The sequence below is a fragment of the Manihot esculenta genome, chromosome 9 (assembly GCF_001659605.2).
Source record: "Manihot esculenta cultivar AM560-2 chromosome 9, M.esculenta_v8, whole genome shotgun sequence".
Taxonomy (NCBI): Eukaryota; Viridiplantae; Streptophyta; class Magnoliopsida; order Malpighiales; family Euphorbiaceae; genus Manihot; species Manihot esculenta.
In genome coordinates this window covers 31,427,982-31,453,605 of record NC_035169.2, presented here as the reverse complement: position 1 = coordinate 31,453,605, position 25,624 = coordinate 31,427,982, and the positions used below count along the sequence as shown (strand labels likewise).

General features: G+C 35.2%; 3 protein-coding genes across 3 annotated transcripts; all 3 read left to right on the top strand.

Moving 5' to 3' along the window:
- The first annotated feature begins 5,936 nt into the window (after positions 1–5,936).
- Positions 5,937–8,109, top strand: LOC110622877. The gene has a single exon (XM_021767572.2). It carries the CDS (start codon positions 6,360–6,362, stop codon positions 7,902–7,904), a length of 1,545 nt encoding a protein of 514 aa, XP_021623264.1. The 5' UTR covers positions 5,937–6,359; the 3' UTR covers positions 7,905–8,109.
- A 5,091-nt stretch (positions 8,110–13,200) lies between these two features.
- LOC110623651 (probable protein phosphatase 2C 65) lies at positions 13,201–16,169 on the top strand. Its single transcript, XM_021768652.2, has 5 exons — positions 13,201–14,062; positions 14,505–14,864; positions 14,936–15,053; positions 15,173–15,396; positions 15,492–16,169. The coding sequence occupies exons 1-5, from the start codon at positions 13,841–13,843 to the stop codon at positions 15,963–15,965; spliced, it is 1,398 nt and encodes a 465-aa protein (XP_021624344.1). The 5' UTR covers positions 13,201–13,840; the 3' UTR covers positions 15,966–16,169.
- A 1,942-nt stretch (positions 16,170–18,111) lies between these two features.
- Positions 18,112–20,716, top strand: LOC110623302 (cation/H(+) antiporter 27). Its single transcript, XM_021768219.2, has 2 exons — positions 18,112–18,336; positions 18,472–20,716. Exons 1-2 carry the CDS (start codon positions 18,112–18,114, stop codon positions 20,653–20,655), a joined length of 2,409 nt encoding a protein of 802 aa, XP_021623911.2. The 3' UTR covers positions 20,656–20,716.
- The last annotated feature ends 4,908 nt before the right edge of the window (positions 20,717–25,624 follow it).

The window sequence follows — 25,624 nt, the reverse complement described above, 5'->3', positions numbered from 1 at the left end:
ATATATCAACTAAACTATGATTATCTTGCATTCTCTTCACGCCCCCTGCAAGTTGGAACTGGGATGGAGACCAGGGGCAACTTGGAACAAAGGTGGTGATGCTGATCAGAAGATAAAGGCTTGGTGAGCAGGTCTGCAAGTTGAGCAGTGGTGGAAACATGCGAAGGGTGAATGAAACCCCGCTGAAGCTGCTCACGGACAATGTGGCAGTCAATCGAAATGTGTTTTGTACGTTCATGAAACACCGGGTTAGCAGCGATATGCAAGGCAGCCTGATTGTCACAGTGGAGAGGGATTGGCAGCTGAGTAGGCACCTGCAAGTCTTGAAGAATATAAAAAATCCACAATAATTCACAAACAGTACTTGCCATAGCACGATATTCCGCCTCAGCGGATGATTTTGAGACAGTGGGTTGTTTCTTGGTTTTCCAAGAAACCAATGAGGATCCAAAAAAAATGCAGAATCCAGTGAGAGATTTGCGCGAAAAGGGGCAGGAGGCCCAATCAGAATCACAGTAAGCTGTGAGAGGCATGGTGGCAGTAACAGGAAAGCATAGCCCTTGATGTATAGTGCCTTTCAAGTAGCGAAGGACATGCATGGCAGCCTCCCAATGAGGCTTGCGGGGTTGATGCATGAACTGGATCAGATGCTGGACAGCATAACTGAGGTCAGGCCGTGTAAGATTAACATATAGCAACCTCCCAATTAGACGTCTGTAAGCATGGGGTTCAGGAAGAATATCTCCTGTGTCCAGAGAGAGATGCAGCCCTTTAGGCAAGGGAAAGGAGGCTGGTTTGCATGAGTGCATACCAGCATCCCTCAAAACATCAGAAATATACTTGGTTTGGCTTAAAAGAGTAGCAGTAGATGATCTGGCCACTTCTAGACCAAGAAAGTATTTCAGAAACCCCAAGTCTTTAATGGTGAACTTGGAATGTAAAGCATTTTTAACCTCAGTCATAGCAACAGTAGAGGTACCAGTAAGAAGAATGTCATCCACATATATTAACAAGGCCAAAAAATAGTCAGTAGTGCATTTAACAAACAGGCAGTAGTCATGGGCAGATTGGGTGAAACCTAGTGTCTGCAAAAAACTTGTAAACTCAAGATTCCATTGCCGAGAAGCCTGTTTAAGTCCATATAAGGACTTCTGGAGGAGGCAGACTTGCCCGGGCAGAGCCTTATCATAACCCTGTGGTGGAAGCATATAGACTTCCTCATCTAAGGTGCCATGTAAGAAAGCATTGTTTATGTCAAGTTGAAACACAGGCCATTGTTTATGAGTAGCAAGGGCTATGAGAATACGAACTGTAGCCAATTTGGCAACAGGAGAAAACCGGTCTTTATAATCAAGACCTTCAATTTGATTGTAACCCTTGGCGACCAACCGGGCTTTGAATCTATCAATGTCACCATTTGGTTTACATTTGACCTTATAGACCCATTTACAACCTATGGCTTTCTTGCCTTTAGGAAGGGTTGTAAGGATCCAGGTGTTATTCTGTTCGAGGGCATGCAATTCATGTTGCATTGCATTAACCCAATCAGTATTTTGGGATGCCTGAATGTAGGTGGCAGGTTCTGGAATGCGAGAAATGTTCAGGACATATGTTTGATATGAAGGTGAAAGGTGAATGGTGGAAATGGGAGGATGGACAGTGGTGATTGCCGTGGCAACAAAGTCATCCAGCCACGCTGGTGGTTTAATGGCTCTGGAAGACCTTCGGAGGCCAGAGAGATCAGGAGAAGGCTGAGAAGGTGAGGATATAGATGTGACAGGCTCTGAATCAGGTATGGGAATAGGCAGCACCACAGGGGGTTGCAGAGATTGTGTGCTAAAGGGAAAAATGTGTTCATAGAACACAACATCACGACTAACAAAGATAGCACCAGTAGCTAGATCATAGAGTTTGTAAGCTTTGTGATTACTGGCATAACCAATAAAGGCTGCCTTAATGGACTTGGTACCAAATTTGTCTTTGTGAGTGTTTGTTTTGGTGGCAAAACAAAGGCATCCAAATTTTTTTAGATGGAAATAATCAGGGGCTTTCCCATAGAGACGCTCATAAGGGCTCTGCCACCCAAATTGGGCCATAGGAAGTCTGTTTATTAAATAGGTGGCAGTAAGGACACATTCAGACCAAAAAGTGTGTGGGACATGAGAGTGTATTTTGAGAGCTCTAGCCATGTCTAAAATATGTCTGTGCTTTCTCTCAACCACTCCATTTTGTTGAGGAGTGTGAGGACAAGATCTTTGATGTATTATGCCCTTTTGATTTAACAGTCTAGAGCAATCATTACTAAGAAATTCACATCCGTTATCTGTCCTTATTGTCTTGACAGAGGCATTGAAGTGAGTTTGCACCATATTCAGAAATGTAGATAAGATATGAACAGTTTGACTTTTAAGGCGCATTAAGAAGGTCCAGGTGGCCCTGGTATTGTCATCAACTAAAGTGAGAAAGTATTTTGCTCCTGTGACACTTTCTATGTCATAAGGGCCCCAAATATCTATGCGGAGGAGATCAAAAGGTTCCTTAGCAACAGTGGTACTAAGGGAAAAGGGTAACCTGGCCTGCTTGGCTTGGGGACAGGTTTGGCACTGTAAAGGAGTACCCTTAGTGTGTTTAAGCACATCAATATGTTTGAGTTTCCCAAGGGATGCATGCCCTAGTCTATCATGCCAATCAACAATATTACTAGCATACATACAAGATTCAGTTCGAGAAGATTGGCTTTCTTTATTTATAGAATGTGTAGAAAGCATGGTATTTACAAAGGAATGTAATCCAGGCATAGTATTCAGAATAGCAACTAATTGTTTATCAATTTCAATGGGCATAAAACTCATCTGATTCAATCTGTATAATCCTGCTTCTTCTTTGCCCACAGCAACCACTTTCTTAGTCATTAGGTCCTGAATAATACAACAGGAAGGAAGAAAAAAACAGTTTAGCTTACAATCTTTGATTAATTTGCTAACAGAAAGAAGATTATAATTGAACTTTGGAACAAATAAGACATTTTTCAGGTGCATACAATCTGAAAGTGTGATAGAACCAGTGTAGCAAACTTTCATAGTATTCCCATCAGGTAAGTAAACTAAAACTTGCTTATTTAATAGCTCTAACTCATTAAAGAATGATTGATTCGAAGACATGTGGTCAGTGGCACCAGTGTCAAGAATCCAATTATAGTGCTTATGAATAAATGCACAAGCCATAGACTTAGAGTTAGAAGTACCTGCAAAGATAGCTGGATCTGAGTCTGAATGATATTCATTGTTGTAGTCAAATTGATGAGTATTTGCTGTGAGCACAGCCTTTTCTTTCATCAGTTTGCTTACCTCCTGTTGTAAGGAGTTCATCATGATATTGAGGTCATTTATCTGAGTAGATGTGTTAGGCATGTCAAGAGGTGTGTCCCTTTTATGTGGGGTGCCCTCAACAGCTGCCACAACCTTTCGTTCATGTCCTATGTTTCTATTTGCTTTAGAGGGCTGTCCATTATTCTTAATTTTCGTTTTAAACCACTCAGGGTAGCCTATCAACTTGAAACAGCCCTCTCTGACATGTCCATCCATGTCACAGTAGGAGCAATGCCCCCTTTTTGGGCCAGGTCCCCTTTGTTTTCCTTGATATTGTTTATATGTCCTATTCATCAAGGCTAGGGGTTCAGTGTTCCCATTAATGTTTCCCAGAATATCCTTCTGAGACTCAAATTTCAGTACCATAGAATAGGCTTTATTTACAGAGGGCAGAGGATCCATCCCCAGGATCTGATCTCTTACTGTTCCGTAGGCATCACTCAAGCCCATAAGAAATTGCATTAGCCTATTTCTATTGTTAATTTCATCAATTGCCTTTGATGCTCCACAGGTGCATGGAGGAAGGGTCTCCATTGATCCCAATTCATCCCAAAACCCTTTCAATTTAGTGAAATAGACAGATGCAGAGGCATTGTCTTGAGATATCAAGGATATTTTCCTACGCAACTCATAGATCATGGTTCCATTACACTCACCGAATCTTTCGGTAATTTCAAGCCAGAGATCCCTAGCTGAGGCTGTGTAAATGAAGCCATCGACTAACTCTCTGGATATAGAATTTAGAATCCAGGATGTAACCATAAAGTCACATCGCTTCCATTGTTCATAGGAATCAGATCCTTTATCAGGTATTGTAACGGTGCCTTCTATAAATTCCAGTTTCTGTTTGGCTCCTAGGGCTATCCTAATGGCTCTACACCAAGACCTAAAATTTGTCCCTATCAGAGGAGCAGATACTAAAACCATACCTGGATGGTCCGAAGACTGGAGAGTCAGAGGATCTCCAAGATTCTGAGTTCCGATCTGGATTTTGTCCTTCGCCTCCGTGATTTTGCCTTCTTTACTGGTATTCCCTTGTTCTGCCATGATCGACAAGATTTGTCCGTTTTAGCCACAGATCGTGGTGTAAGCTTGTAGATCTGACTGAGTTGAGGCCGTCTTGAAGGAAAACGGAAAGATTAACGAGATCTGCTTGTCATGCAAGCCAGATTCGGTGTAGGACTGGTGATGGCGTTCACCTGGCGTGTAAGCCGGCTCTTTTCGGTAAAGATTGTTTTAAAAAAGGAATGACGAGGATGAACGGAAGAGACAGGGAAAGGTGTAAACCCTAACTTGCTCTGATACCATGAAGAGAAAGAAGGAGAAGCATGCCTTTTTCCTTTTATTCAAGATGTAATGAGTTTTTACAAGAGTAAGATAAATCCGAAACTTAGTTTTAGAGGAGCTTATATACTCCTCACGTGGAGCGTAACAGGTGCTCAGATTATAAAAGGACAATTATGCCCATAAGACAGCAAAGAATAAAACAAAACAATATATCAACTAAACTATGATTATCTTGCATTCTCTTCAGTCTCATAATCATGTAACGCATGAAGATGAGATTTAACTTTTCCATCGCAAATGGGACACTTGCTTTCCATGTTGAGATGCCGTCTCGCTCGCTCAGAGTTAATTATAAATCTTCTATGGACAGCCAGTCATAGGAATGTACGGATCCTTTATAATTCATGCCATCGCCACATCATCTCCAGAAACCATTAGAAGGCTGATCACCCATATATGCGAGAAGAGCGTAGGCTGACTTTATAATGAAACAACCTGAACTTGTATACCTCTAACAAAATCCATCATCACTCAGAATAAAGCAGGTCCGGATGTTGGCGAGGAGTGCAGAAACTGACAAGAAAGGCTCCGATTGCTTCAAGAACCATCCCCGCTGAACATCATGTAAATTAGCTATAGCGTCAGCCAGAAGAGCTTTTGAAATAGTTCTAATTACTATCTCCACAAGCTTATCACCGTCGGATAGCCAACAATTCGTTTAGAACTTTATTTTTATACCATTGTCAAGAGACCAACATAAACTTTCTTTCCAAAAGCTCCGCACTACATGTATTCCATGTCAAAAGTTGAAGCATTGTTTGTTCTCCAATGAAAATTTTGTATGTGAACCTTAAAATTCTGATCCACAGTATTCGGCGTTTAAACAGCTCCTCAGCAATCTTTAGCATGGCAGCAATAATAATATTATAAAAATATATTTTTAAAATTTTAATGTTAGGAATTAAAAATAAAGGCAATGATAACACTTAAAATAAATGATTCAATATTGACAAGCGTCACAATAATAAATGTTCAACATCCATTCATTGAATATAAATAATTTTTCCAGAGTAGCATTTTTTTTCATTGTTTTTTAAGGAAAAAGAATCTGATAATACGACTGCATGAAATCGGACAGACGTCTACGTCTTTTACGTGGCGGTGGCAATTCAGATGTTCATTAAAAAATTTAGGGGCAAATGCGAGATTCCATTCGCGTCACACACGCAGTTCCATCGGCTTCCATTCCGCGTCTTAACCGGCTAATCAGGTCGCTTCCCTGTGCCGCGTTGGTGTTTTATGTTTATCCCCAATCCCAGCTCTCAGTTTTATTTTCTTATCTTCATCCTCTACTTGCAGAGTCGCAGCCATCAAAATCTCACAAACTCACTCGCCATGACCCGGCCGATGTCCTCTCCTCCCTCCGCTCTGTAAGAGAAACGTTCTCCTCCTTCCTCTTGTCCAAAAGCCGACCATGTTTTCCAGTTTTGCGCCTCCTGTTTTTCTCAATTTTCCAATTTCTTCATCTCTCTCGAGAAGAAGAATTATCATCGGAGCCAACCATACCTCTGCTCGCTTCTGCTCCCGTTAACCTTTGCCTTTTAGACCCCATTTTACAAGGTTTAGATTTGTTTTCCCATCGTATAGAACTCAATTTTTTTAATTCTTTTATTTTTTTGCATAAAGCTTTGTAGAGTGACAGTCATGGAGCCTACTATCGGCAAACATAGCTTTCTTAGGAATGTAATGGCGCGTGTGCTTTTATTTGGCGTTTTAATTATTGTCGTTCGATTTGCTTACATCGTCACGATAGCCGGAGAGTCGTGTAATCTCGGAGACTTCTGCTTTTTCTCTTTGCCGGAAAATTTCAGCTTCATTATCGCCGGGACCGGGACCGGCGCTTCAGCGGCTAACAGAGTCGTTAGGCCCGCGGCTTCCATTCAACCTGATCTATACACTAGCAAAGACTGGATCAAGGCCGTCCATTTTTACTCCTCGGTGTTTCAAGATCTGATGGCAGAAGGCCACCTCTCTCCGACCTTCAAGTCCCTGTGTGTAGAGACACCTACAGGACAGGACGTCTATGCCTTGAAAGAGATCGGCGTTCCGGACTCGGTTGGAATTTTCAAGAAAGCTTTTAAGCCTTTGGTAATCTCCAGTAAAACCAATCGCATACCGTTTGATGATGATACCTTTGACTTCGTTTTCTCCGGTCATGGCGGCATCGATAAAGCTTCTCGGCCGTTGGATCTTGCATCGGAGATCTCTCGGACGCTCAAACCAGAAGGGTTTGTGGTGGTCCATGTGAAGGCAAAAGATACGTATAGCTTCAATTCATTTCTTGATTTGTTCAATTCTTGCAAATTGATAAAATCGCATAATATAGATGGTTATGATTCATCCATGCCTTACATTAGAGAAATTATTCTACAAAAACAGAGTGGATTTTTTGGCCGTGGGGTGAAGGAGCCCAGCGGCAATTCGGTGGATAAGTGCTCTGTCCCGGAGCATAAGAGGGAACTGGTCCGTAACGCGGAGCCTTTGATCGCAAAAGAGCCGTTGAAGCCATGGATTACATTAAAACGGAATATAAAGAACATAAAGTATTTGCCATCAATGGCTGATATAAGTTTTAAGAACAGATATGTTTATGTTGATGTTGGAGCTAGGAGTTACGGCTCTAGTATTGGCAGTTGGTTCAGGAAGCAATATCCAAAACAGAATAGGACTTTTAATGTGTATGCAATTGAGGCTGATAAGGCCTTTCATGAAGAGTACAGAGTGAAGAAAGGGGTTACATTATTGCCATATGCAGCTTGGGTGAGGAATGAGACGCTGTCTTTTGAAATTAATCACGACCCTGGTCAGGAAGTCAAGGACAGAGGAAGAGGAATGGGGAGAATTCAGCCAGTAAAATTGACAAAACAGGGTGATGAGAGTTTTAATGGAGAGGTGGATGAGATTCAGGGGTTTGATTTTGCAATGTGGTTGAAGAAGACTGTAACAGATAAGGACTTTGTGGTGATGAAAATGGATGTAGAAGGGACTGAGTTTGATTTGATACCTCGGCTGTTTGAGACTGGAGCTATTTGTTTGATTGATGAAATCTTTCTTGAATGCCATTACAATAGGTGGCAAAGATGTTGCCCGGGAGAGAGGAGCTCCAAATATGAGAAAACCTATGGACAATGCTTAGAGCTGCTTACTTCTCTGAGAGAGAGTGGAGTTCTTGTTCATCAGTGGTGGTGACTGGTAACAATTCTATATATCTCTTGTAACATTTTACGTTTTCTTCCCCCTTAAAAGAAAGAAAAATTAGGTGCTTCCCCACAAAATTAGAAAATGTTATAGGTTTTTGTTTCCTTTTTTTTTCATTTAAAAATCTCATATGTATGCTGTTGTATTTTCTTGTAAGAATTGCAATTGCAGATTAAAGTTATTTTTGTTTCACTCTTCTCCGTGGGTTTTATCGCTCTCTTACTTTTAGTGCATTTTACTTTATTTTCCAATGAAAAAAAGGATGATATGCAAGGAGATTCGGGAACAAATTGTCTGAGAAGTTGCAATTATCTATGGTTTGTGGATTTCCTTTTTATCTGAATGGCCGATAAATTATCCTGTATCTGAAAGCCAATTGTTTCGAGTAATCTGAGAAGTGTTGGGAGGTGCAAATGGTACTCCTTTCTAAAATCTAAAAGCCCTCTATAATCACGGCTCAAATTCAAAATCAGTGGTCAAGAGAAAATGGACTGCTGCCATTACAAGAGGTGAGGTGGTTTCTGAATTGTAATTTGTGCTTATAGGCTTCAATGTACATGTGAGCTTTCAGTGAATGAGATTTGCGTTGGTCTAAGAAGAGATCGCTTTTTGCCTTTAGAGGGTGTTTTTCTAAATTTGCACGTTAGTCGTTAATGAAATTCTCTCACTTGTAATTTATGACTGATCGTATTATGTAATATATAAAATATGTTTTTATAATAATCACAGAAAGTAGATTTTGAATTTATTTTGAATTTATGTATAAAGACAGCAGAGGTGATTGAAGAGGCAATCCTCACCTTCAAGTCAGTAAGGTTGAACCGGAAATCAGACAGAGTAAGGGTAATAAGGCGACCAGCATATGTACATCTGGAGAGGGGGATCCTTCAGAGTTGTGCCCCTTTTTGTATAAGATGAGAAACTCTTCTTTAACGTATTGCAAACTGTAATTTAATAGACTAATATTCAAGATTTTTATATTTCTTTGACGAATGTCAAAATTGTATAATTTGTAGTAGGGAGAAGTATTATCGGATTTTTAAATTTTTAAAAAATTTATTAATTCATTCGTATTTTAAAATTATTAAAATGTATTTGTATTTTGTAAAATCAAATTGTTAGTCAATTTATTTAAGTTAAATGGACTAAATAGTATAAATATTTAAATTATAAGGACCAAGTAATTTATATAGTTAAAATTATAGAGACTAAACATTATAAATAATTTAAAGTATTTGAAGATTCTTTTAAAATAAAGACTAAAGAGTTGAATTTTACAATACATATAGACATTTTAATTGAATGACTTTAAAATAGTTATAAACTAATTAATTTTATAAAATTTCAGGACTTATTAGTATTATCAAACATGCAATTAGAAATGTAAATTAACTCTATTAAATATTATAACAAACTCTTAGGAACTAAGTATATGTTGAGAGGTTCCAGAGAAATTATGAGTGCCAATTATTAAATCTCCCTTCGGATGGCGCAATGACATGGGTCTAGGAAATACTGGACAGAGTTCTTGTTACCCAATCTTGATTGTATCTTTTTAGTAATTATAAGCTGTCTAACATTGTGGCTCCTATATTTGATCACTATCCTATTTTGTTAGAAACTGATAGTGCCAAATGATGTGAGGAAGCTAAAAGGGCTAGATTTAAGAATTTTTACGAGGATTATCAGGGGATTGATATTCTAGCAAGGCTTAATTACAGTACATGGTGTTTGAAGAGTTGGAGTAAAGCCACTTCCAGTAATTTTAGAAAAGAGATCAGATGTATTCAGAAGGAATTGGGGTAAAAATTATGACATTTTTGCTTACATTAGTCATATTTTGGTAGATTAGGTGTATGATGGAAAGACTTTTTGGCTTAAGGAGAATGAAAAATAAAGTGGATACGGAGTGGTTGAGTTTTAGATTATTTTAGTGATCTCTTTTCTACGGCATCAGGCTCATATGCTTTAGTGGTGGATCTTATAGAATGTAAGTTCTTAAATGAGTTGAATGAGAGATTGCTTGCTCCGTTTACCTCTGATGAGATCGGTAAAACTATTTTCCAAATGCATCCTAATGTGTCTCCTAGTTTAGATGGCCTCAATACAACTTTTTATCAGAAGTTTTGGCATATAGTTAGAGCCACAGTTGCTGCTAGTTGTCAACATTGGCTATATTTTGGGGTTTTTCTTTAAAATCTTAATGATCCTCTGATTGTTAATCCCTAAAAAGAAAAACCTTCTCCTCTGAAAGATTTTCAACTTATTTCTCTTTACAATGTTATATATAACACTACAAAAATCTGTCGGAATAGTAACGGATATTAGTAACGGATTTAAATCCTTTATAAATTTGTAACGGATTAGTAACGGATTTTATATTCCGTTACTAATTTTTATTATTTAGTAACGGATTAACAATCCGTTACTAAATCTGTTACTTAATAAAATTATTTATAAATTTAATAACGGATTTTGAGATCCGTTATAAATCCGTTACTAAATTAGCTAAAAATTAGTAACGGATCTCAATCCGGTAATAAATTTGTTACTAAATCGGTTATTAAATAAATTAATTAAATAAATAAAATAATAACGGATTTAATAACGGAATGCAATCTATTATATAATTAGTAACGGATTTAGTAACGGATTTAATCCGTTACTATTTTTTTAATAAAAAAATTGATTTTTTATTTTTTAAAATTTCAAATTTTCTTTTTAAGTTAGTAACGGATATAATCTGTCACTAAATCCGTTACTGATTCAAAAATTAGTAACGGATTCTATAATCTGTTACTAAATTTTAGAAAATAAAATACCGCGCTTTTATTTTAAATTCCCGCATTTTTATTTCTAATTTAGTAACGGAAAAAATCCGTTACTAAATCCGTTACTAATCTAAAAATTAGTAACGGATTAAGAAATCCGTTACTAAAATTTAAAAAATAATACCTCCTTTTTATTTTTATTTGTCCGCGTTTTTTTTAAAAATTTAGTAACGGATTTAATCCGTTACTAAATCCGTTACTAATTCGCGTATTTATATACTCACCCATTTTGTCTCCCTTCACTTCATTCATTTTCTTTATCCCCATTTTATTTCCCTTCATTTCATTCATTTTCTTTCTCCTCTTCTCTCCTCATTTCTTCATTTCTCCTTTATCTTATTTTTTTTCTTAATTATTAACTCCATTTTTTTGTATTTTCTTTCATTTCCTTCAATTTTCTCTTCAATTTTCTTATATTTCCTTCAATTTTCTCTTCAATTTTCTTTCATTTCCTTCGATTTTCTCTTCAATTTTCTTTCATTATTGATCTTCCTTTTATCACTTGATTTTTGTTTTATTTTCTCTCATATTTTTTCTTTCATTTTCTTCTATTTTCTTTCATTTTCTCAACCACTTTCTATCATTTTCCCTTCCTTTTTCTTTCATTATTCATTCATTTACTTTCTTTTCTCTCATATATATACTCTAACCTTTTTTTTACATTCTTTTGTATATATTCATTTTCTCTTTATTTTTTCTTCATTTTTTTCTTCATCTTTCTCTCATTTTCTTTCTTTTTTCTATTTTTTCTTCCTTTTTTCTCATTTCCTTTAATTTTCCCTTTTTTCTTATTTGCTCTTCATTTTTATCATTATTTTCTTTTATTCTTCATTTTTATCATTATTTTCTTTTATTTTCTTTCTTTTGTTATTTTCTCTTTTATATCTCATTTTTTTCTATTCTCTCACATTTTTTCTTTTTTTAAATTGAGAAAATTAATAAAATTTAAAATATTAAAGTTAATATTTAATATAAAATACAATGAAAAAATTAATAGTTTACCATAATTAAATTATTATCTAATGTAAAATATAATGAAATAAATTATTTCCATTTCAAAAAAAATGAAATAAATTAATAATTTAATATAATTTTTTAAATATTTTTTAAAATTAACAATAGATTTAATAACGGAATATAAATTTAATATATTTTTTTATTTTTTTTATCAAATTAGTAACGGATTAGTAACGGATTTCTATCCGTTACTAAATTTAGTAACGGATGCAATTTATTTATATATTTTTAATTTTTTTTAAATTAGTAACGTATTTAAAATCCGTTACTAAATTTCATTACAAATCCGTTACTAAATCCGTTACTAAATCAGTAACGGATTGCTAATCGGTTACTATTGCATTAGCAACGAGGTTCATAGTAACGGATGTAAATCCGTTACTAATCCGTTACTAAACTGGTTAGTAACGGATTTTTCATTGATTAGTAACGGAAAAATCCGTTACTAATCCGGAAAAATCTTGTAGTGTAAGATTGTTGCTAAGACCTTGACTAATCATTTCAAAGTATTGCTTCAAGCCATTATCTTTCTTGTACAATTTTCTTTGGTTCCTGATTGTATGATTACATACAATATAATGATTACTTTTAAATTTATTCACTTTATAAAGAGGAAAGAGGAAGACTAGAAGCAAGAGAGGAGAAGTAGCTTTAAAAGTAGATGTCAACAAGGTGTATGATAGAGTTGACTAGAAATTTTTGAAATTCATTATGCTAAAACTAGGCTTTGCGCTTAGGTTAGTATGATCATGCTTTGTATTTCTTCCATTAGGTATTCTTTGCTTCAAAATGAGGCTGATAGAATGGCGACATGTTTGGGTTAAGACTGTTCCTGCTTTTGTACCCGGCAATTGAATTGGATGAAACTTATTATTGATGAAAAAAAAATGTAATGTAGATGTTGAAATCCATGAGTGAGAGAACATGATTTCATTTGCAGCTGTGATCAAAAATAGTGTAGGACAGTTTTGTAGTGGATAGATTGATTTTTCAGATGGGATTGTTTCTCCTCAACTGATTGAGGTTTTGGCACTAAGAGAAGTATTGAGATGATTAAGAGAACGAACAAATAGTGATGTGAATGTTTTTGGATATTTTGAAGATGACTAGTTTGAATTTGATCAGATTATTAATTCTTGTAAGATTATTTTTTTGTAAAAGTCTAATTAAATTTTATCGTGAATTTGAAAATAAACTAATATAATTGCTCGAATAATCATATATTATATTTGTTTTGATATTTGGTCTGCCTATTTAGTCATTTTTTATTCTTTTCTATCACTTAATAAGGATTTAGTTTTAAAACTTAAATTTATGTTTTTAATATATTGAGTTTAAAAAATATAAATAAGTTAAATATAGTTATTTAAGTAAATAGTTAATTGACTTGAATGAGATAATAAATTAAATATATACTAATTAAGATTCTGAAAACCAAACTTGTTTTAGGCAAAGATTCAAGATAATTGATTTAAAAAGTCAATGAGAGTGGACTTGAAATTCTACCACACGAATCGACAAAACTTAAGATAGAAAACAAGGAAGCTAAATTTTCTCATCACTTCATTTGCGAAAAAACAAAAAATAAAGAAACACTGAGGCCTGTCGTGCATCTCATTTTAATCATCGGTGAGCGAAAAGAGCTCTTTTTTTAAACCTTGGGAGGGTTGAGAATAGAATAGCCAGAGAGAGGACAATATTTTGAGAGAAGCAACCTGAAAGAGATTGGAAAACAAAGAACATGTCGTTTTCCTTTCTTCAATCCTAAAATGCAGTCGGGTGCTTCAGATTCTTATCCCACAAAACAGTTTTTGTTCCCTGTATGCCTCTACTACATTGTTGTTCCCTTTTTCTTTTGGAACTAATTTCATCATCATCTTCATCTTCTTCTTCTTTCCTCATTAGCTTCTCATGCATGAAACTTCCTTCCAATCTTTAACACACTTGGGTCTACATAAAGTTTCTGTTTTTAGTTTTGTTTTCCTTCAATTTTCCCTCCTGGTTTTTTCTTACAGGGAAATTTGTTGGATACTGACATCGAATTTCTTGCTAAAGACGTGTTTATTGGGGCCTTGAGATATGGGAGCATGTTGTAGTAAGGAAGCCAATTTCGGTGAAGGAGGTGCGGTGGCTGAGGATTCCTTAGAAGAGAGGGATTACGATGGCGTTGAGGAGGATGATCATTTCACCATTGGAGATTTTGGGGCCCGAATGAGAATGCAAGGAGCTTCTAAATATATTTCTATGTATTCCCAACAAGGGAAAAAAGGAGTTAATCAGGATTCCATGACTGTTTGGGAGGTAAATTCCCTTCATTTCCCTTTTATTTCTAAATATATTTCTATGTTTTCACATGTGTTTTTATGTTTTTCAGTTTTCTTTTCTCGGACGTTAACATTAATTGTTGATATGCTTGCAATTGGTTTCTGGGTTTTCAAGGAAAATTGGATTTGTGTTTATTTTTTATTTGTTTGAATAGGTGATCATCTCAATCGTTGCTAATTTTTATCTAATTAAAGGAAAATCCCTTACTTTGAATCTTGCTAATATATATTTAAATTCGCAATTGCTAAATTACAAGAGGTTTAAATTGAAAAAGATGCAAACTTAAAATGCAGTACACTTGATTTTAGTTTTTTCCTTTCTCCAAGCATGGTTAGTTTTGATTATGATAATTAATCAGATAATAACATATTAACAGTCTAATTAATGCATTAAACTAAAAACTTGAAGTTTTATGCAGGAATTTATTGGTAATAAAGATATGTTTTTCTGTGGAGTGTTTGATGGTCATGGTCCCTATGGCCACAAGGTTTCTCGCCATGTACGTGACAATTTACCCTCGAGGCTCTCAGCCGCTATGAAACTATCACAGGTTCATAGCTACAGATATAGTGATGTTGGTGTTGTTGATGGAAACGATAGTGATGAAACATATAAAAGTGATGGTAGTAACAAAGGAGATGATGATAGTAAGGTACTCCCGTCTTCATGGGAGGCCAGTTTAGTTAAATGCTTCAAGGACATGGATGAAGAACTAAGCCTTGATGCCAGTATTGATAGCTTCTGCAGTGGTTCTACTGCTGTAACTGTAGTTAAACAGGTATCAGTTGGTTGACTATCTCATTTATTTTATGCACAATAAAATAGAAATTGATTTATCCAAACTTTCAGGGAAACCACTTGATAATAGCCAACTTGGGCGACTCTCGTGCTGTTCTTTGTTCTAGAGGCAGCAGAAACCAACTTGTTCCCGTCCAACTCACAGTTGATTTGAAACCCAATATTGCAAGTGGGTGCTTTCTTTCTCATCATCTTTGCATGTTCAAGATTATAAGGTCTTGAGTTCGAGTGTCGATTGTATTAGAAAAGAAGTTCGTAGTCTAACCCGTCATCTTTTGATGTGTTCAGGTGAAACTGAAAGAATTAAGAATTTAAATGGCAGGATATTTGCATTGGAAGAAGAACCAGAAGTGTTTAGAATATGGATGCCTGACGAAGATTGTCCTGGTCTAGCGATGGCCAGGGCCTTCGGTGACTTCTGCCTGAAAGATTATGGCCTCATCTCAATTCCTGAAGTTTCATTTAGAAGGCTTACAAAAAATGATGAATTTGTGGTTCTCGCAACCGACGGTGTAAGTAAAAGAACAGAAAATCAAGCTCATAAACTTGGAAGTATATAATGCATAACTTGGAAGATAATTTTTTTTTCTTTTTGTTTTTTTTATAGATATGGGATGTGTTATCGAATTATGATGTGATTCGGATAGTTGCTTCAGCAAGAAAGCGATCTTTGGCTGCTAAAATGCTAGTAAAATATGCAGTTAGAGCATGGAAAACGAAATATCCAGGTTGCAGAGTAGACGACTGTGCAGCTGTATGTTTGTTCTTGAAAAGTAGAACTGTGTTAGCTAGATCCTTCTCAGAAGTGAGCAGGGTCAGCGCAAATCACTCAGAGCTTGCAGAAGACAATTCAGAAGTGAGCCGAGCTAGTGTGCATCGTTCAGAGATTGCCAAAGTTCCTCAAAGACCTAGAACGACGAAAAGTGTTCAAGGAGGTCAAGGCCATGAATCTGCACCCACCACAGGCTCAAAAGAGAGCAGCATAGCGTCTGATGGAATAACTAGAGTAAATTCGTTTGCAAAGATTCCAGAGTTTGCAAATTCTTTGAGTCAGCGGAAACCGTTCAAGGATGAAGAATGATGATGATGATGATCTTCCTGAAGAATGAAAAGTTTTGGAAAGCTAACAATGAGACCTTACCATATAGAATGTCATCTCAGGGAACTTATACATCATTTGTACAAAAATTTAGAAAGCCCAACACCCATTTGGCCATCTTTGATGTTCATCCCCAATTTGCATGATTTAATTGTTCTCTGAAATAGTAATGCTAAAATGGTAGTTGGAAATGTACACTGTAGGTGGTTAAAATATTTCTTTCTTTTTCTTTAAAGAAAATGTTCCTTTTTTAAGTTCATTTTTTAATCTAATATTCTTTTTACTGTAAATCTACTATTTTTGATCCATAGAGATGATTAATGATGGTTTTTATTCATATACCACATTAATTAAGATATATTTATTACTAATACTGATTAAGGAAAAACCTCAAAAAGGATAAAGTTCCCAAAACACAAGGTTTCTATATTCGGTAAGCCGTATTCGGCTGCAAATCGAAATCGATCGAACCGAAGTAATTTAAAAATTTAGTTCGATTTTTAATTCATTTCGATTCGGTTTGATTTTTAATTTCAAAAATTTTGATTTGAGGAAAAATTCAATGGCATATATGACTGGATAGGTTTTCTGCAGGGATCACATACGTGGATTCAGATTGTTTTTGAGCATTCTGATTTCTGAATCATTTTTACAAGCTGCTAGGAATAAACTGGCTTCTTTGATTAGTTCCTAAAAGATAAGCTCAAACGTGGATTAAGGATGATTAACTTAATTTTACAAGCTGCTATAAATAAATTGGATGATTGGAAAGTGTCCCTGAAGGCAGGTCTCTATCCATGTCTGAGCTTCAGAAAGTGGACTCTCTCATGTCTGCTTTGGCAGCTTGGGTATCCCATTGTTGAGAGCTTCTGGAGTCAATAATGCAGATTTGTACGGTGTATTTGGGCATTACGATATCAAGATTCTTTCTTTGAACCTGAATTTGCAGGCTCTTTCATCTGTCCTTGTCAATGATCTTGAGGAATGTGGCTTGGTAGCAGACAAATTCAGTGTATCTAGGCCAAAAGGTGCTATTTCTGATAATGACAAGCAGATTTCTGATGCCAAAAGTATTGTGAGATAACTAATGGAGCGTCACAAAACAGTAAGAAAACAATGCTGCACCAGAAGCATAATCTTCAGAATACCACCGATTATGCTGGCAATCTTGGTCCTAATGATTCTCGGATTGCAGAACGCTCAAAACCTTCAATGAATGACACATACCAAAAATTTGAGAAAAGACCAAATCCCATACATGCAATTAGAATCATATGAGGAAAAACACCAATGGCGATGGGATGCTTACCATCACCTCAATCTCCTATCTGGACCAGTCAGGCACAACGCACAGGCAGTCACCGCACAGTCATCAGACTCGAGAGTGGACATGCACACTGATTGTGGGCCACCGTCAACTCAGTATAAACCCACATTGTGTACCATAATCTGGTAGCTAAAAGCACGAGGAGAAGTAGTGGACCATTGTCCATTGTCACACACGAGCATGCCACGATGACCAGTGGAGGTGGATAGTCTTAAGCACATGAGGATGGTGGACCACGCACACGACCGAAGCAATTCCAAGACCCACCGGTTCGATTCAGTTCTCTCAGCAATTCGATTTGATTTTCATAATTGAAAAGCTAAATAAAATCTAACAACCCACCAACAACAAAAACCTAAACGTGCAACTGTTTTTCACCGATTCAAATGTAAATTAAAATGAATTTGTTTTAACAAATTGAATCATCAAATTTTTTTAAAAAAAAACTTCATCAAAATATTTTATCAACTTTTTTCCTCTTAAAAACTTTTCCGTTGGTGGAAGGAACCATTTTATTTCTTATTTTTGTAAAAACGTTTGGATGCCAAGCTGGCTGTGTGGGTGTGTGTAATAACCTATAACTGATTCTGAAATGAAATCTTTCGCTGCAACCAAAGCAAATTTTTTAGTTAAGCCAACCAGTTTTCCCTCCTGTCATGGAGCATAAAAACCATTCTTCCCTGCTCATTTTTTTCATTCATCCTTTTTCATTTGTCCATCAAATTCGAACATATTCCTCCCTTCAGACACCATCTTTTATTCTCAGGCTTGCCGATTATTCTTTTTTGAGGATCTATCAAAATGGATCGAAATAACCATACATGGATGCCTGCATGGGAAAATTTAACCTTTATATGCGAGGGAAAGCAATTGAATAACACCTTGCAATTTAGGGTGGGAGAAAGTCCTGCAAACTGGCCTTTTCAACTCATGATACTTCAAATTGGATTAGTTAATAGCTTCAGATTAATTTTGGAGTGCGTTCTCAGGCCTTTTGGAAAGCATACCTTTGTCCCGCAAATATTGGTAAGTCCTATCTTATATTCTTTAAGCATTTTCATTCTTTTGGATTGGGGTCGAATTCAATTTATATTAATATCATTACTTCTTAATTTCTCATTGTTTTGTTCCTGGATATTGGTTTTGTGCATGTACCTGCAGGGTGCAATTGCTTTAGGCCCTTCACTTCTCGGGCAGAATGATACATTCTACACACAAGTTTTGTACTCACCAAAGGGTGTACTAATGATTAATATGTTCAAAGCAATGGGGTACATGTTCCTTCTTTTCCTTCTCAGCGTGCGTCTGGAGTTGTCTATCATGAAGGAATGTGGAAAACTAGCAGTTATTTTAGGTGTAGCATCCCTTGTGGTTCCAATGGTAATCACTATAACGTTCTCTTTGTTTCTAAGAGACTTCTTTCAATTCAGTGGTGAACTTTACAAAACTCTACCATCGGTGGCCGCCCTTGTATCAACAACTTCCTTTCATGTCATCTTAGAGGTCCTCACTGATCTCAAGCTCCTTAACTCGGAACTAGGTCGCCTAGCTCTCTCTTCTTCAATGATCAGCGGAATAAGCAGTTGGTTATTTCTAGCAGTAGTGTTTGATGTGCAAGAACAATTACTAATGGGTATGCCGGAAGGCATTGTGCTTGGGCAGTTGAGTAAAATCATGGTTGTCTTTATCGTTATGTTCATATTCCGTCCTATTATGATTTGGATGGTGAGAAAGACGCCTGATGGGAAGCCTTTGAAGGAGCCATTCGTATGTGGCATTGTTTTGATGCTTCTTTGTGTTGCAATGTTTGGGGAGTACAGTGGACAGCATTTCTATTTTGCACCTGTAATCTTGGGCATGGCCACTCCTAATGGTCCAACAGTAGTTTCCAGCTTAATGGAAAATCTTGATTGCTTCGTGCAGGCAGTGTTCGTGCCGTGTTTTGTGATTGATGCTGGTAGACGTACAAATATTAACCTCATGAAACTTAAAAATTTTGTCGTCGTTGAGCTGCTGATGACTGTATCTACCTTGGCAAAATTTGTTTCCATTATTGTCCCTTCTCTATATTTCAAGATGCCTTTTCTTGATGCTCTTTCTCTGGGTTTCATCTTGAATTGCAAAGGGTTGTTCGATGTGCAGTTCTTCTCTCGTGGGAATAAACTGAGACTCATCTCCAACGACAACTTTGCAGCCCTGGTGATTGGTTCAGCTTTCCAATCAGCAATGTGTACATGGTTGGTGAAACTTATCTATGACCCTTCAAGAAGATATTTTGCCTACGCAAGACACACAATTGAACATATTAACCAAGAAGACTCTGAGCTGCGAGTTCTTGCTTGTGTCTACCAACAGGACAATGTCCCCTCTATCATTAGTGTCATTGAAGACTCCAATCCTACAAAAGAAGACCCGATTGAGGTCTATGTTTTGAACCTTAAGCAGTCAGTTGGAGGCACTGTACCTCTTCTCATATCTCACCAAGTGAAGAGCTCTTCGTCCTCTTATAAACCCAATGAAGTTGATCATGTAATCAATGCATTTTGTCAAATTGAACGCAGGAACCAAGGACTTTCTATGGTCCAGTGCTACACATCATGTGCACCTTATCCCACTCTGCACGACGCTGTTTGCTCCATGGCACAAGAGAAGACTACCTCCTTAATAATCCTCCCAGTTACAAACTCAAATGACCCTTCCACTAGAATTGTGAATAGAAATATCCTGAAATATGCACCATGTTCCGTTGGGATCCTTTTTGATCCTAGGAAAACAGGAAGGTCCATTCTGCCTCATCAAGCCATGAAAAAGGTCTGTGTCATATTCTTAGGAGGTTCTGATGATCGTGAGACGCTAGCATATGGTGCACGCATGGCTATGAATCCCTACATTGTGCTCGCATTGATAAGGCTGGTTGATGAGAATCAGATTAGCGATGCCGATCTGATAGAGAAAAGACACGATTTAAACATGATCACTGAATTCAAGCATTTCACGGCTAATAGTAGCAACAAGGTCCAATTTATAGAATATGCTACAACAGAAGGATCCGAAACAGCAATGCTCCTAAGATCAATATGCAAGAGATTTGATCTCATTTTGGTGGGCAGAAGACATGATAATAGTTCTGCATTATTATCAGGACTCTCAGAATGGAACGAAAAAGAAGAGTTGGGTGTAATTGGAGATATGTTGGCATCTTCAGATTTTGATTGCAGGGCTCATGTGCTGGTTATCCAACAGCAAGCTTCTGTGGTACAAGAAATGATTGAGAGCCCAAGACGTTCGTCCTGTAGGATGAGTATCAGCGACAGGCCTTCTTTAAGTATTTCGAGTATTTATTGACAATGATAGGGATTGTTCTGAAAGTGATGTGGGCAAGACAGCAACATGTGTACATGAAAACAAATCATTTCCACATTAATGGAACATTAACTTATATTCTATTTGAAGGTGGATGCTTCTTGTCTCTTAACCTGACACCATTGGAGAGTCTGTCTCTTAATCTGTTTGTACAAATTCCAAGATTTGTCAATTTTTTTTTTTTTTCAATTCTCTCTTCTAAGTTCTGTTGGTCATGTTCTTGAACAAATTTGTGATGCAATTCAGACATACATTCACTTGAAAGATTGATCTGACGTGAAAGGGCCAATGACTCAGTGTGTTGCGTGAAAAACATGGTTGAATGAATAAATTCTTTAAGCATGAACAAAAATCTAATCCAAAAACTTAATAAACACAAGACTTCATGCAAGTCTACGATGAATAAAGCCACATGCTCAAGTTAGAAGCCGAAATCTGATTAAAATCTTTCAGTCTAATAAGTAAATATTATGGATGCGTATATAGTTTTAAATCTTAAAATAAGTAAGAATAAATATAAAAGACCTTAATTAAATAAACAATATATTTTACCAGTATTGTGAGAGGAGAAGAAATTATCTATAAGGCAGAAGAGAAAGAAATTATTTGTGAGATACTGATGAAATTTGTTGTCAACATGGGTCAACTGTGCCGCCTGTCAGGCAAAAGGATTTTTCTTTTTTTTTTTAAAAAAAATTATTTTAAAAAAAAATTAAAATCTCATGTGACAGAAATTCTACCAGACGAGACTAACAACCCACTGCTCATCTGTCAAACAAAGTATGGAGTAATAAAAAACATATATATATATTATTTAATCTCAAAATATTATTATTATTATATTTTCATAAATTTATTAATTTTTTTTTCCATTCAATAAAATAGTTCATTTATTTGTTTTTATCATTAAAAATATAATAAAAAATTAAATTATCCTTTTTTTTTTCTTGTAAATACTTTCTCTTTTTCTTTTATTTTTCTTTTGAGGTGGAGAAATTATTTTGTTGACGGATAGAAAAAAATAAAAATATTTTAATAAATCTGAAAAAAATAAAAATATTTTAATATATTTTAAAAAATATAAAAATTAATTTATTAATAATAGTAATATCCAGAAACTAAATAAGGAGTTTTATTTGAGAGCAAAATTGAATTTAAAAAGTTTCATTCTTCCATTATTTTTATTAAAAGTCTATTTTGTTAACTAACAGAAAATATAAGAACACTGTAATAAATTTTTAAAATAAATAATAATAATAATATTTAAAAATTAAATTGTAAATCTCTAAAAAATTATGATTATTTTCCTTTTTTTTATTTTTTAAAAATATATTAATAATATTAAAATATATTATTATAATATAATTAAATATATTTTTATAATATATCTCATAAAATATATTTTTATTATAATATGTTTTTATAATAATATAAAATAAAAATAAAAATTTTATTTTATAATATTAATAACATTAAAATATATTATTATAATATAATTAAGTATATTTTTATAATATATAATATAACGTTAAATATAGTTTAATAATAATATAAAAGAAAATTTACACTGAGAGTATAAAAATAAAGTCTCTGCATATATGTCATATTTATATTTATGGATCCAATTTGAGTTACAAACCATAATTTTTCAAATTTTAAGTTTGTGTATACAACATAAATTTTTTAAAATTCAAATAGACGTCTCAAATCTAACCATCAGGCATAGCATTAAATTTCTTTTATTTTTTTATATTATTATAAATATATATTTATTATATATTATAAAAATATATTATTTGAAAATATATTTAATTATATTATAATAATAATATTGATATAATATAACAGTGGAGCAAAATAGTGACAGTTGGTGAATGGAGATGACGTGCTGAGGTAAAAGCCTAGAAGATAACAGGGGCTTTGATGGGATTCGTTAGACTGGGAGATTGAGTTTTTCACTAAAAGGGCCCGTTATATATTATATATATTTAATATTATATTTTATATATTATAATATATATTTAATTATATTATAATAATGTTTTTAACATTATTATTTTATATTAATATTTAAACAATAAAAAGGTACAACAAGGACTTGACCTTGCTGTACCCTGTCAAAAACATTTATTACTAACAAAGCCTGCCTGTATGTTAGACGAGACTTTAATATAAAACATATAAAAATAGAATTCTTCTGTTTGGTATAGAATTCTCTGTCAGGCAAAATAATTTTTTAAATTCTTTTGTCTGTCTGATAGACGGCTCAACTTATTCATTGTGAGACAATCAATTTGTTGCTGACATGACAAATTTCAGTATTATCTAACAAATTATTTCTTCTTTCCCTCCCTCGAAATAATGTTTTTCCCAATTTACAAAAAACCCATTGAATTTCTCTCTTCAGAGAAGAGAGAAATTCTCCTCCCTTTTCCTCCTTTCCTTTGCTTCTTTAGGGCACTATGCCCTTCTTCTCCCACCTTATCGGCCTTCCTGTACCCTTCTCGATAGGGGAAATACATCTTTTCTCCTTAGTTGCTAGTGCATAATCTGAAAGGTGGGAGTAAATCTCCAAAGAGCATATCACCTTCATTTTTTTTTTTAATCTCTTTTCTGTTCAAAACATCTGATTTTTAATTCCATGCCTTTGGCTCGTTGCTATTCTTCTTGAACAGAAAGTATAAATCTATCCCACTTGGTTGTGAAATCCATTTTTCTAACTTTGAGACCATCAATAATGCTTCATAATCTTGCATTGTTCAGGACGGATGGCTACTAGTCTGCTCCTATGATCATTGGTTTTGGATTCCTCCATTCGAATCGGCAGGCGCATGTGGAGAACAGCAACATTTCTCATTTGAGGTGTTTCAAATCCAAAATCCAATCTGTAGTCTGAGACTTTTTTTTTTTTTTTTTGGACTCAAGATAGGCTTTGTATTCTCAATTAGGTCCAAGTTTATCGTATTTTAACCTTATTGCAATTGGCCTCCTTTGACCTAAAAATCCACCCATAATTTAGTAAATGAAAAATAAATCAATGAATTGTAGCCCATGCCAGTGGAAGCTTGCAAGAAATCGTCGTACTTTCTTAAGCTTGGTGAGTAGCTTGTTGAAAGTGTTGGTGAGAGTTCTCCTTTGAGAGCTTAAACACCATTGAAAGTAGTAGATTGAAGGATTTATGGGTGCATGATATTAAATTAATGGTTGTATTTTTTTAATAATAAATTGATTTATGGAGCATGTTAATTTTCAAACCACTTAAATTATAAATATTTTGATTATTTTTTATATTGAGTGTTAGGCTATTTTTTATTTTCCCTACGCATATAAATATGCAATATACTAGTAATATTCTCCTAGTTTATTTTATTCGAAAACTTATAAAAAAATAAGAAAACTTTAGTCGTTGTGGACGTAGCCAAATTGGTGAATCACGTTAAATTTATGGGTTGATTTCTTTTTGTGCTTATGTTTTTTATTATGTGATTGTTCGATTCTTAACAACTGGTATCAAAACTTTTGGTTCGTATCACAACAATCTGAAAATACAATGAAAAGTCCGAAGGTTTGAGTTGAGAAGTTCAATGGAACCGATTTTAATTTTTGAAAGATGCAAATTGAAGATTATCTGTATTAGAATAACCTCCATGAGCTCCTGTCAGGGGAGAATCCAGAAACTATAAAACAGGAGGTTTGGGATCTGAAGGATCGAAAGGCACAAGGGTTGATCCGTTTGACATTGACGAAAAATGTTGTCTTTAATATCGTTAAGGAGACAACGACTATAGGATTGCTGGCAGCTCTGGCGAACATGTATGAGAAACCGTTGGCCATTAACAAGGTATATCTGATGTGTCGTTTGTTTAATTTGGAGATGTTTAAAAGTGGATCTATCGTGGATCATATTAACGAATTTAATATGATCATTAGTCAATTAAGTTATGTCAAGATTAATTTTGATAATAAGATAAGAGACCTAATTTTATTATCCTTTCTATCTAAGTCGTGGGATACTATTGTTTCTGGAATTAGCAGTTCACATGGGTCTGAGAAGTTAAAGTTTGATGAAGTCTGAGATATTATCATGAGCAAAAGCATTCGCAAAAAGAAAATGAGGGATTCATCTAGTAATGCACTCAGTGTCAGGGTAGGGGTAGGAGCAAGTTAAAGGGAGGTAATAGTAAACATGGCCGATCGAAGTCAAAGAGACGGGGAAAATCTCATGACAGAAACGAGATTATTTGTTAGGGCTATAGTGAAAAGGGATACTTTAAAAAGGACTGCCTTAAATCAAAGAACAAGAAAGGCCAAAAGAACAAGTCTCATGAAGATGATGATTTTGTATATTCTGCAAATGACATTGGTAAGGCTTTAATTCTTAGTGTGGACAGTCCGATTGACTCATGGATACTTGATTCGGGTGCATCATTCCATTCTTCTCCGAGCAGACAGTTATTCCATAATTTCAAGTCTGAAAACTATGGAAAGGTGTATCTTGCTGATAATAAATCTTGGAGATTGCTGGAAAGGGGGATGTATGTATCCAAACCTCAGGTGGGGGTAAGTGGAAGCTGTAGGATGTCATATATATTTCTGACTTGAAGAAGAATCTTATTTCTATTGGCCTATTGGACAGTACGAATTACAGAACAGTATTTGGGGAGAGTTCCTAAAAAATTATGAAATGAGTTATGATGATAGCACGGGGCACAAAATCTGAAACTTTATACACTATTGTAGGGTGTTTGGACATGGTTGTTGAGGTTGATAGTATATCAAGCTCAAGTTTGTGGCACAACAGACTTCGACACATGAGCGAGAAGGGGATGAAGATGCTAACTTAGAAAGGGCATCTGCAAGGGTTAAAATCTATTGATATGGGTCTATGTGAGAGTTGTATTCTGGAAAAGCAGAAATGGGTCAGTTTCACAAAGGCTATCAGAGAACCAAA

Coding starts and splice junctions, on each gene's coding strand:
- LOC110623651 (XM_021768652.2), top strand. CDS start 13,841: ATGGGAGCATGTTGTAGTAAGGAAGCCAATTTCGGTGAAGGAGGTGCG. Junction 14,063..14,504: donor ATTCCATGACTGTTTGGGAG/GTAAATTCCCTT, acceptor AGTTTTATGCAG/GAATTTATTGGTAATAAAGA. Junction 14,865..14,935: donor CTGTAACTGTAGTTAAACAG/GTATCAGTTGGT, acceptor CCAAACTTTCAG/GGAAACCACTTGATAATAGC.
- LOC110623302 (XM_021768219.2), top strand. CDS start 18,112: ATGGATCGAAATAACCATACATGGATGCCTGCATGGGAAAATTTAACC. Junction 18,337..18,471: donor CCTTTGTCCCGCAAATATTG/GTAAGTCCTATC, acceptor ATGTACCTGCAG/GGTGCAATTGCTTTAGGCCC.
- LOC110622877 (XM_021767572.2), top strand. CDS start 6,360: ATGGAGCCTACTATCGGCAAACATAGCTTTCTTAGGAATGTAATGGCG.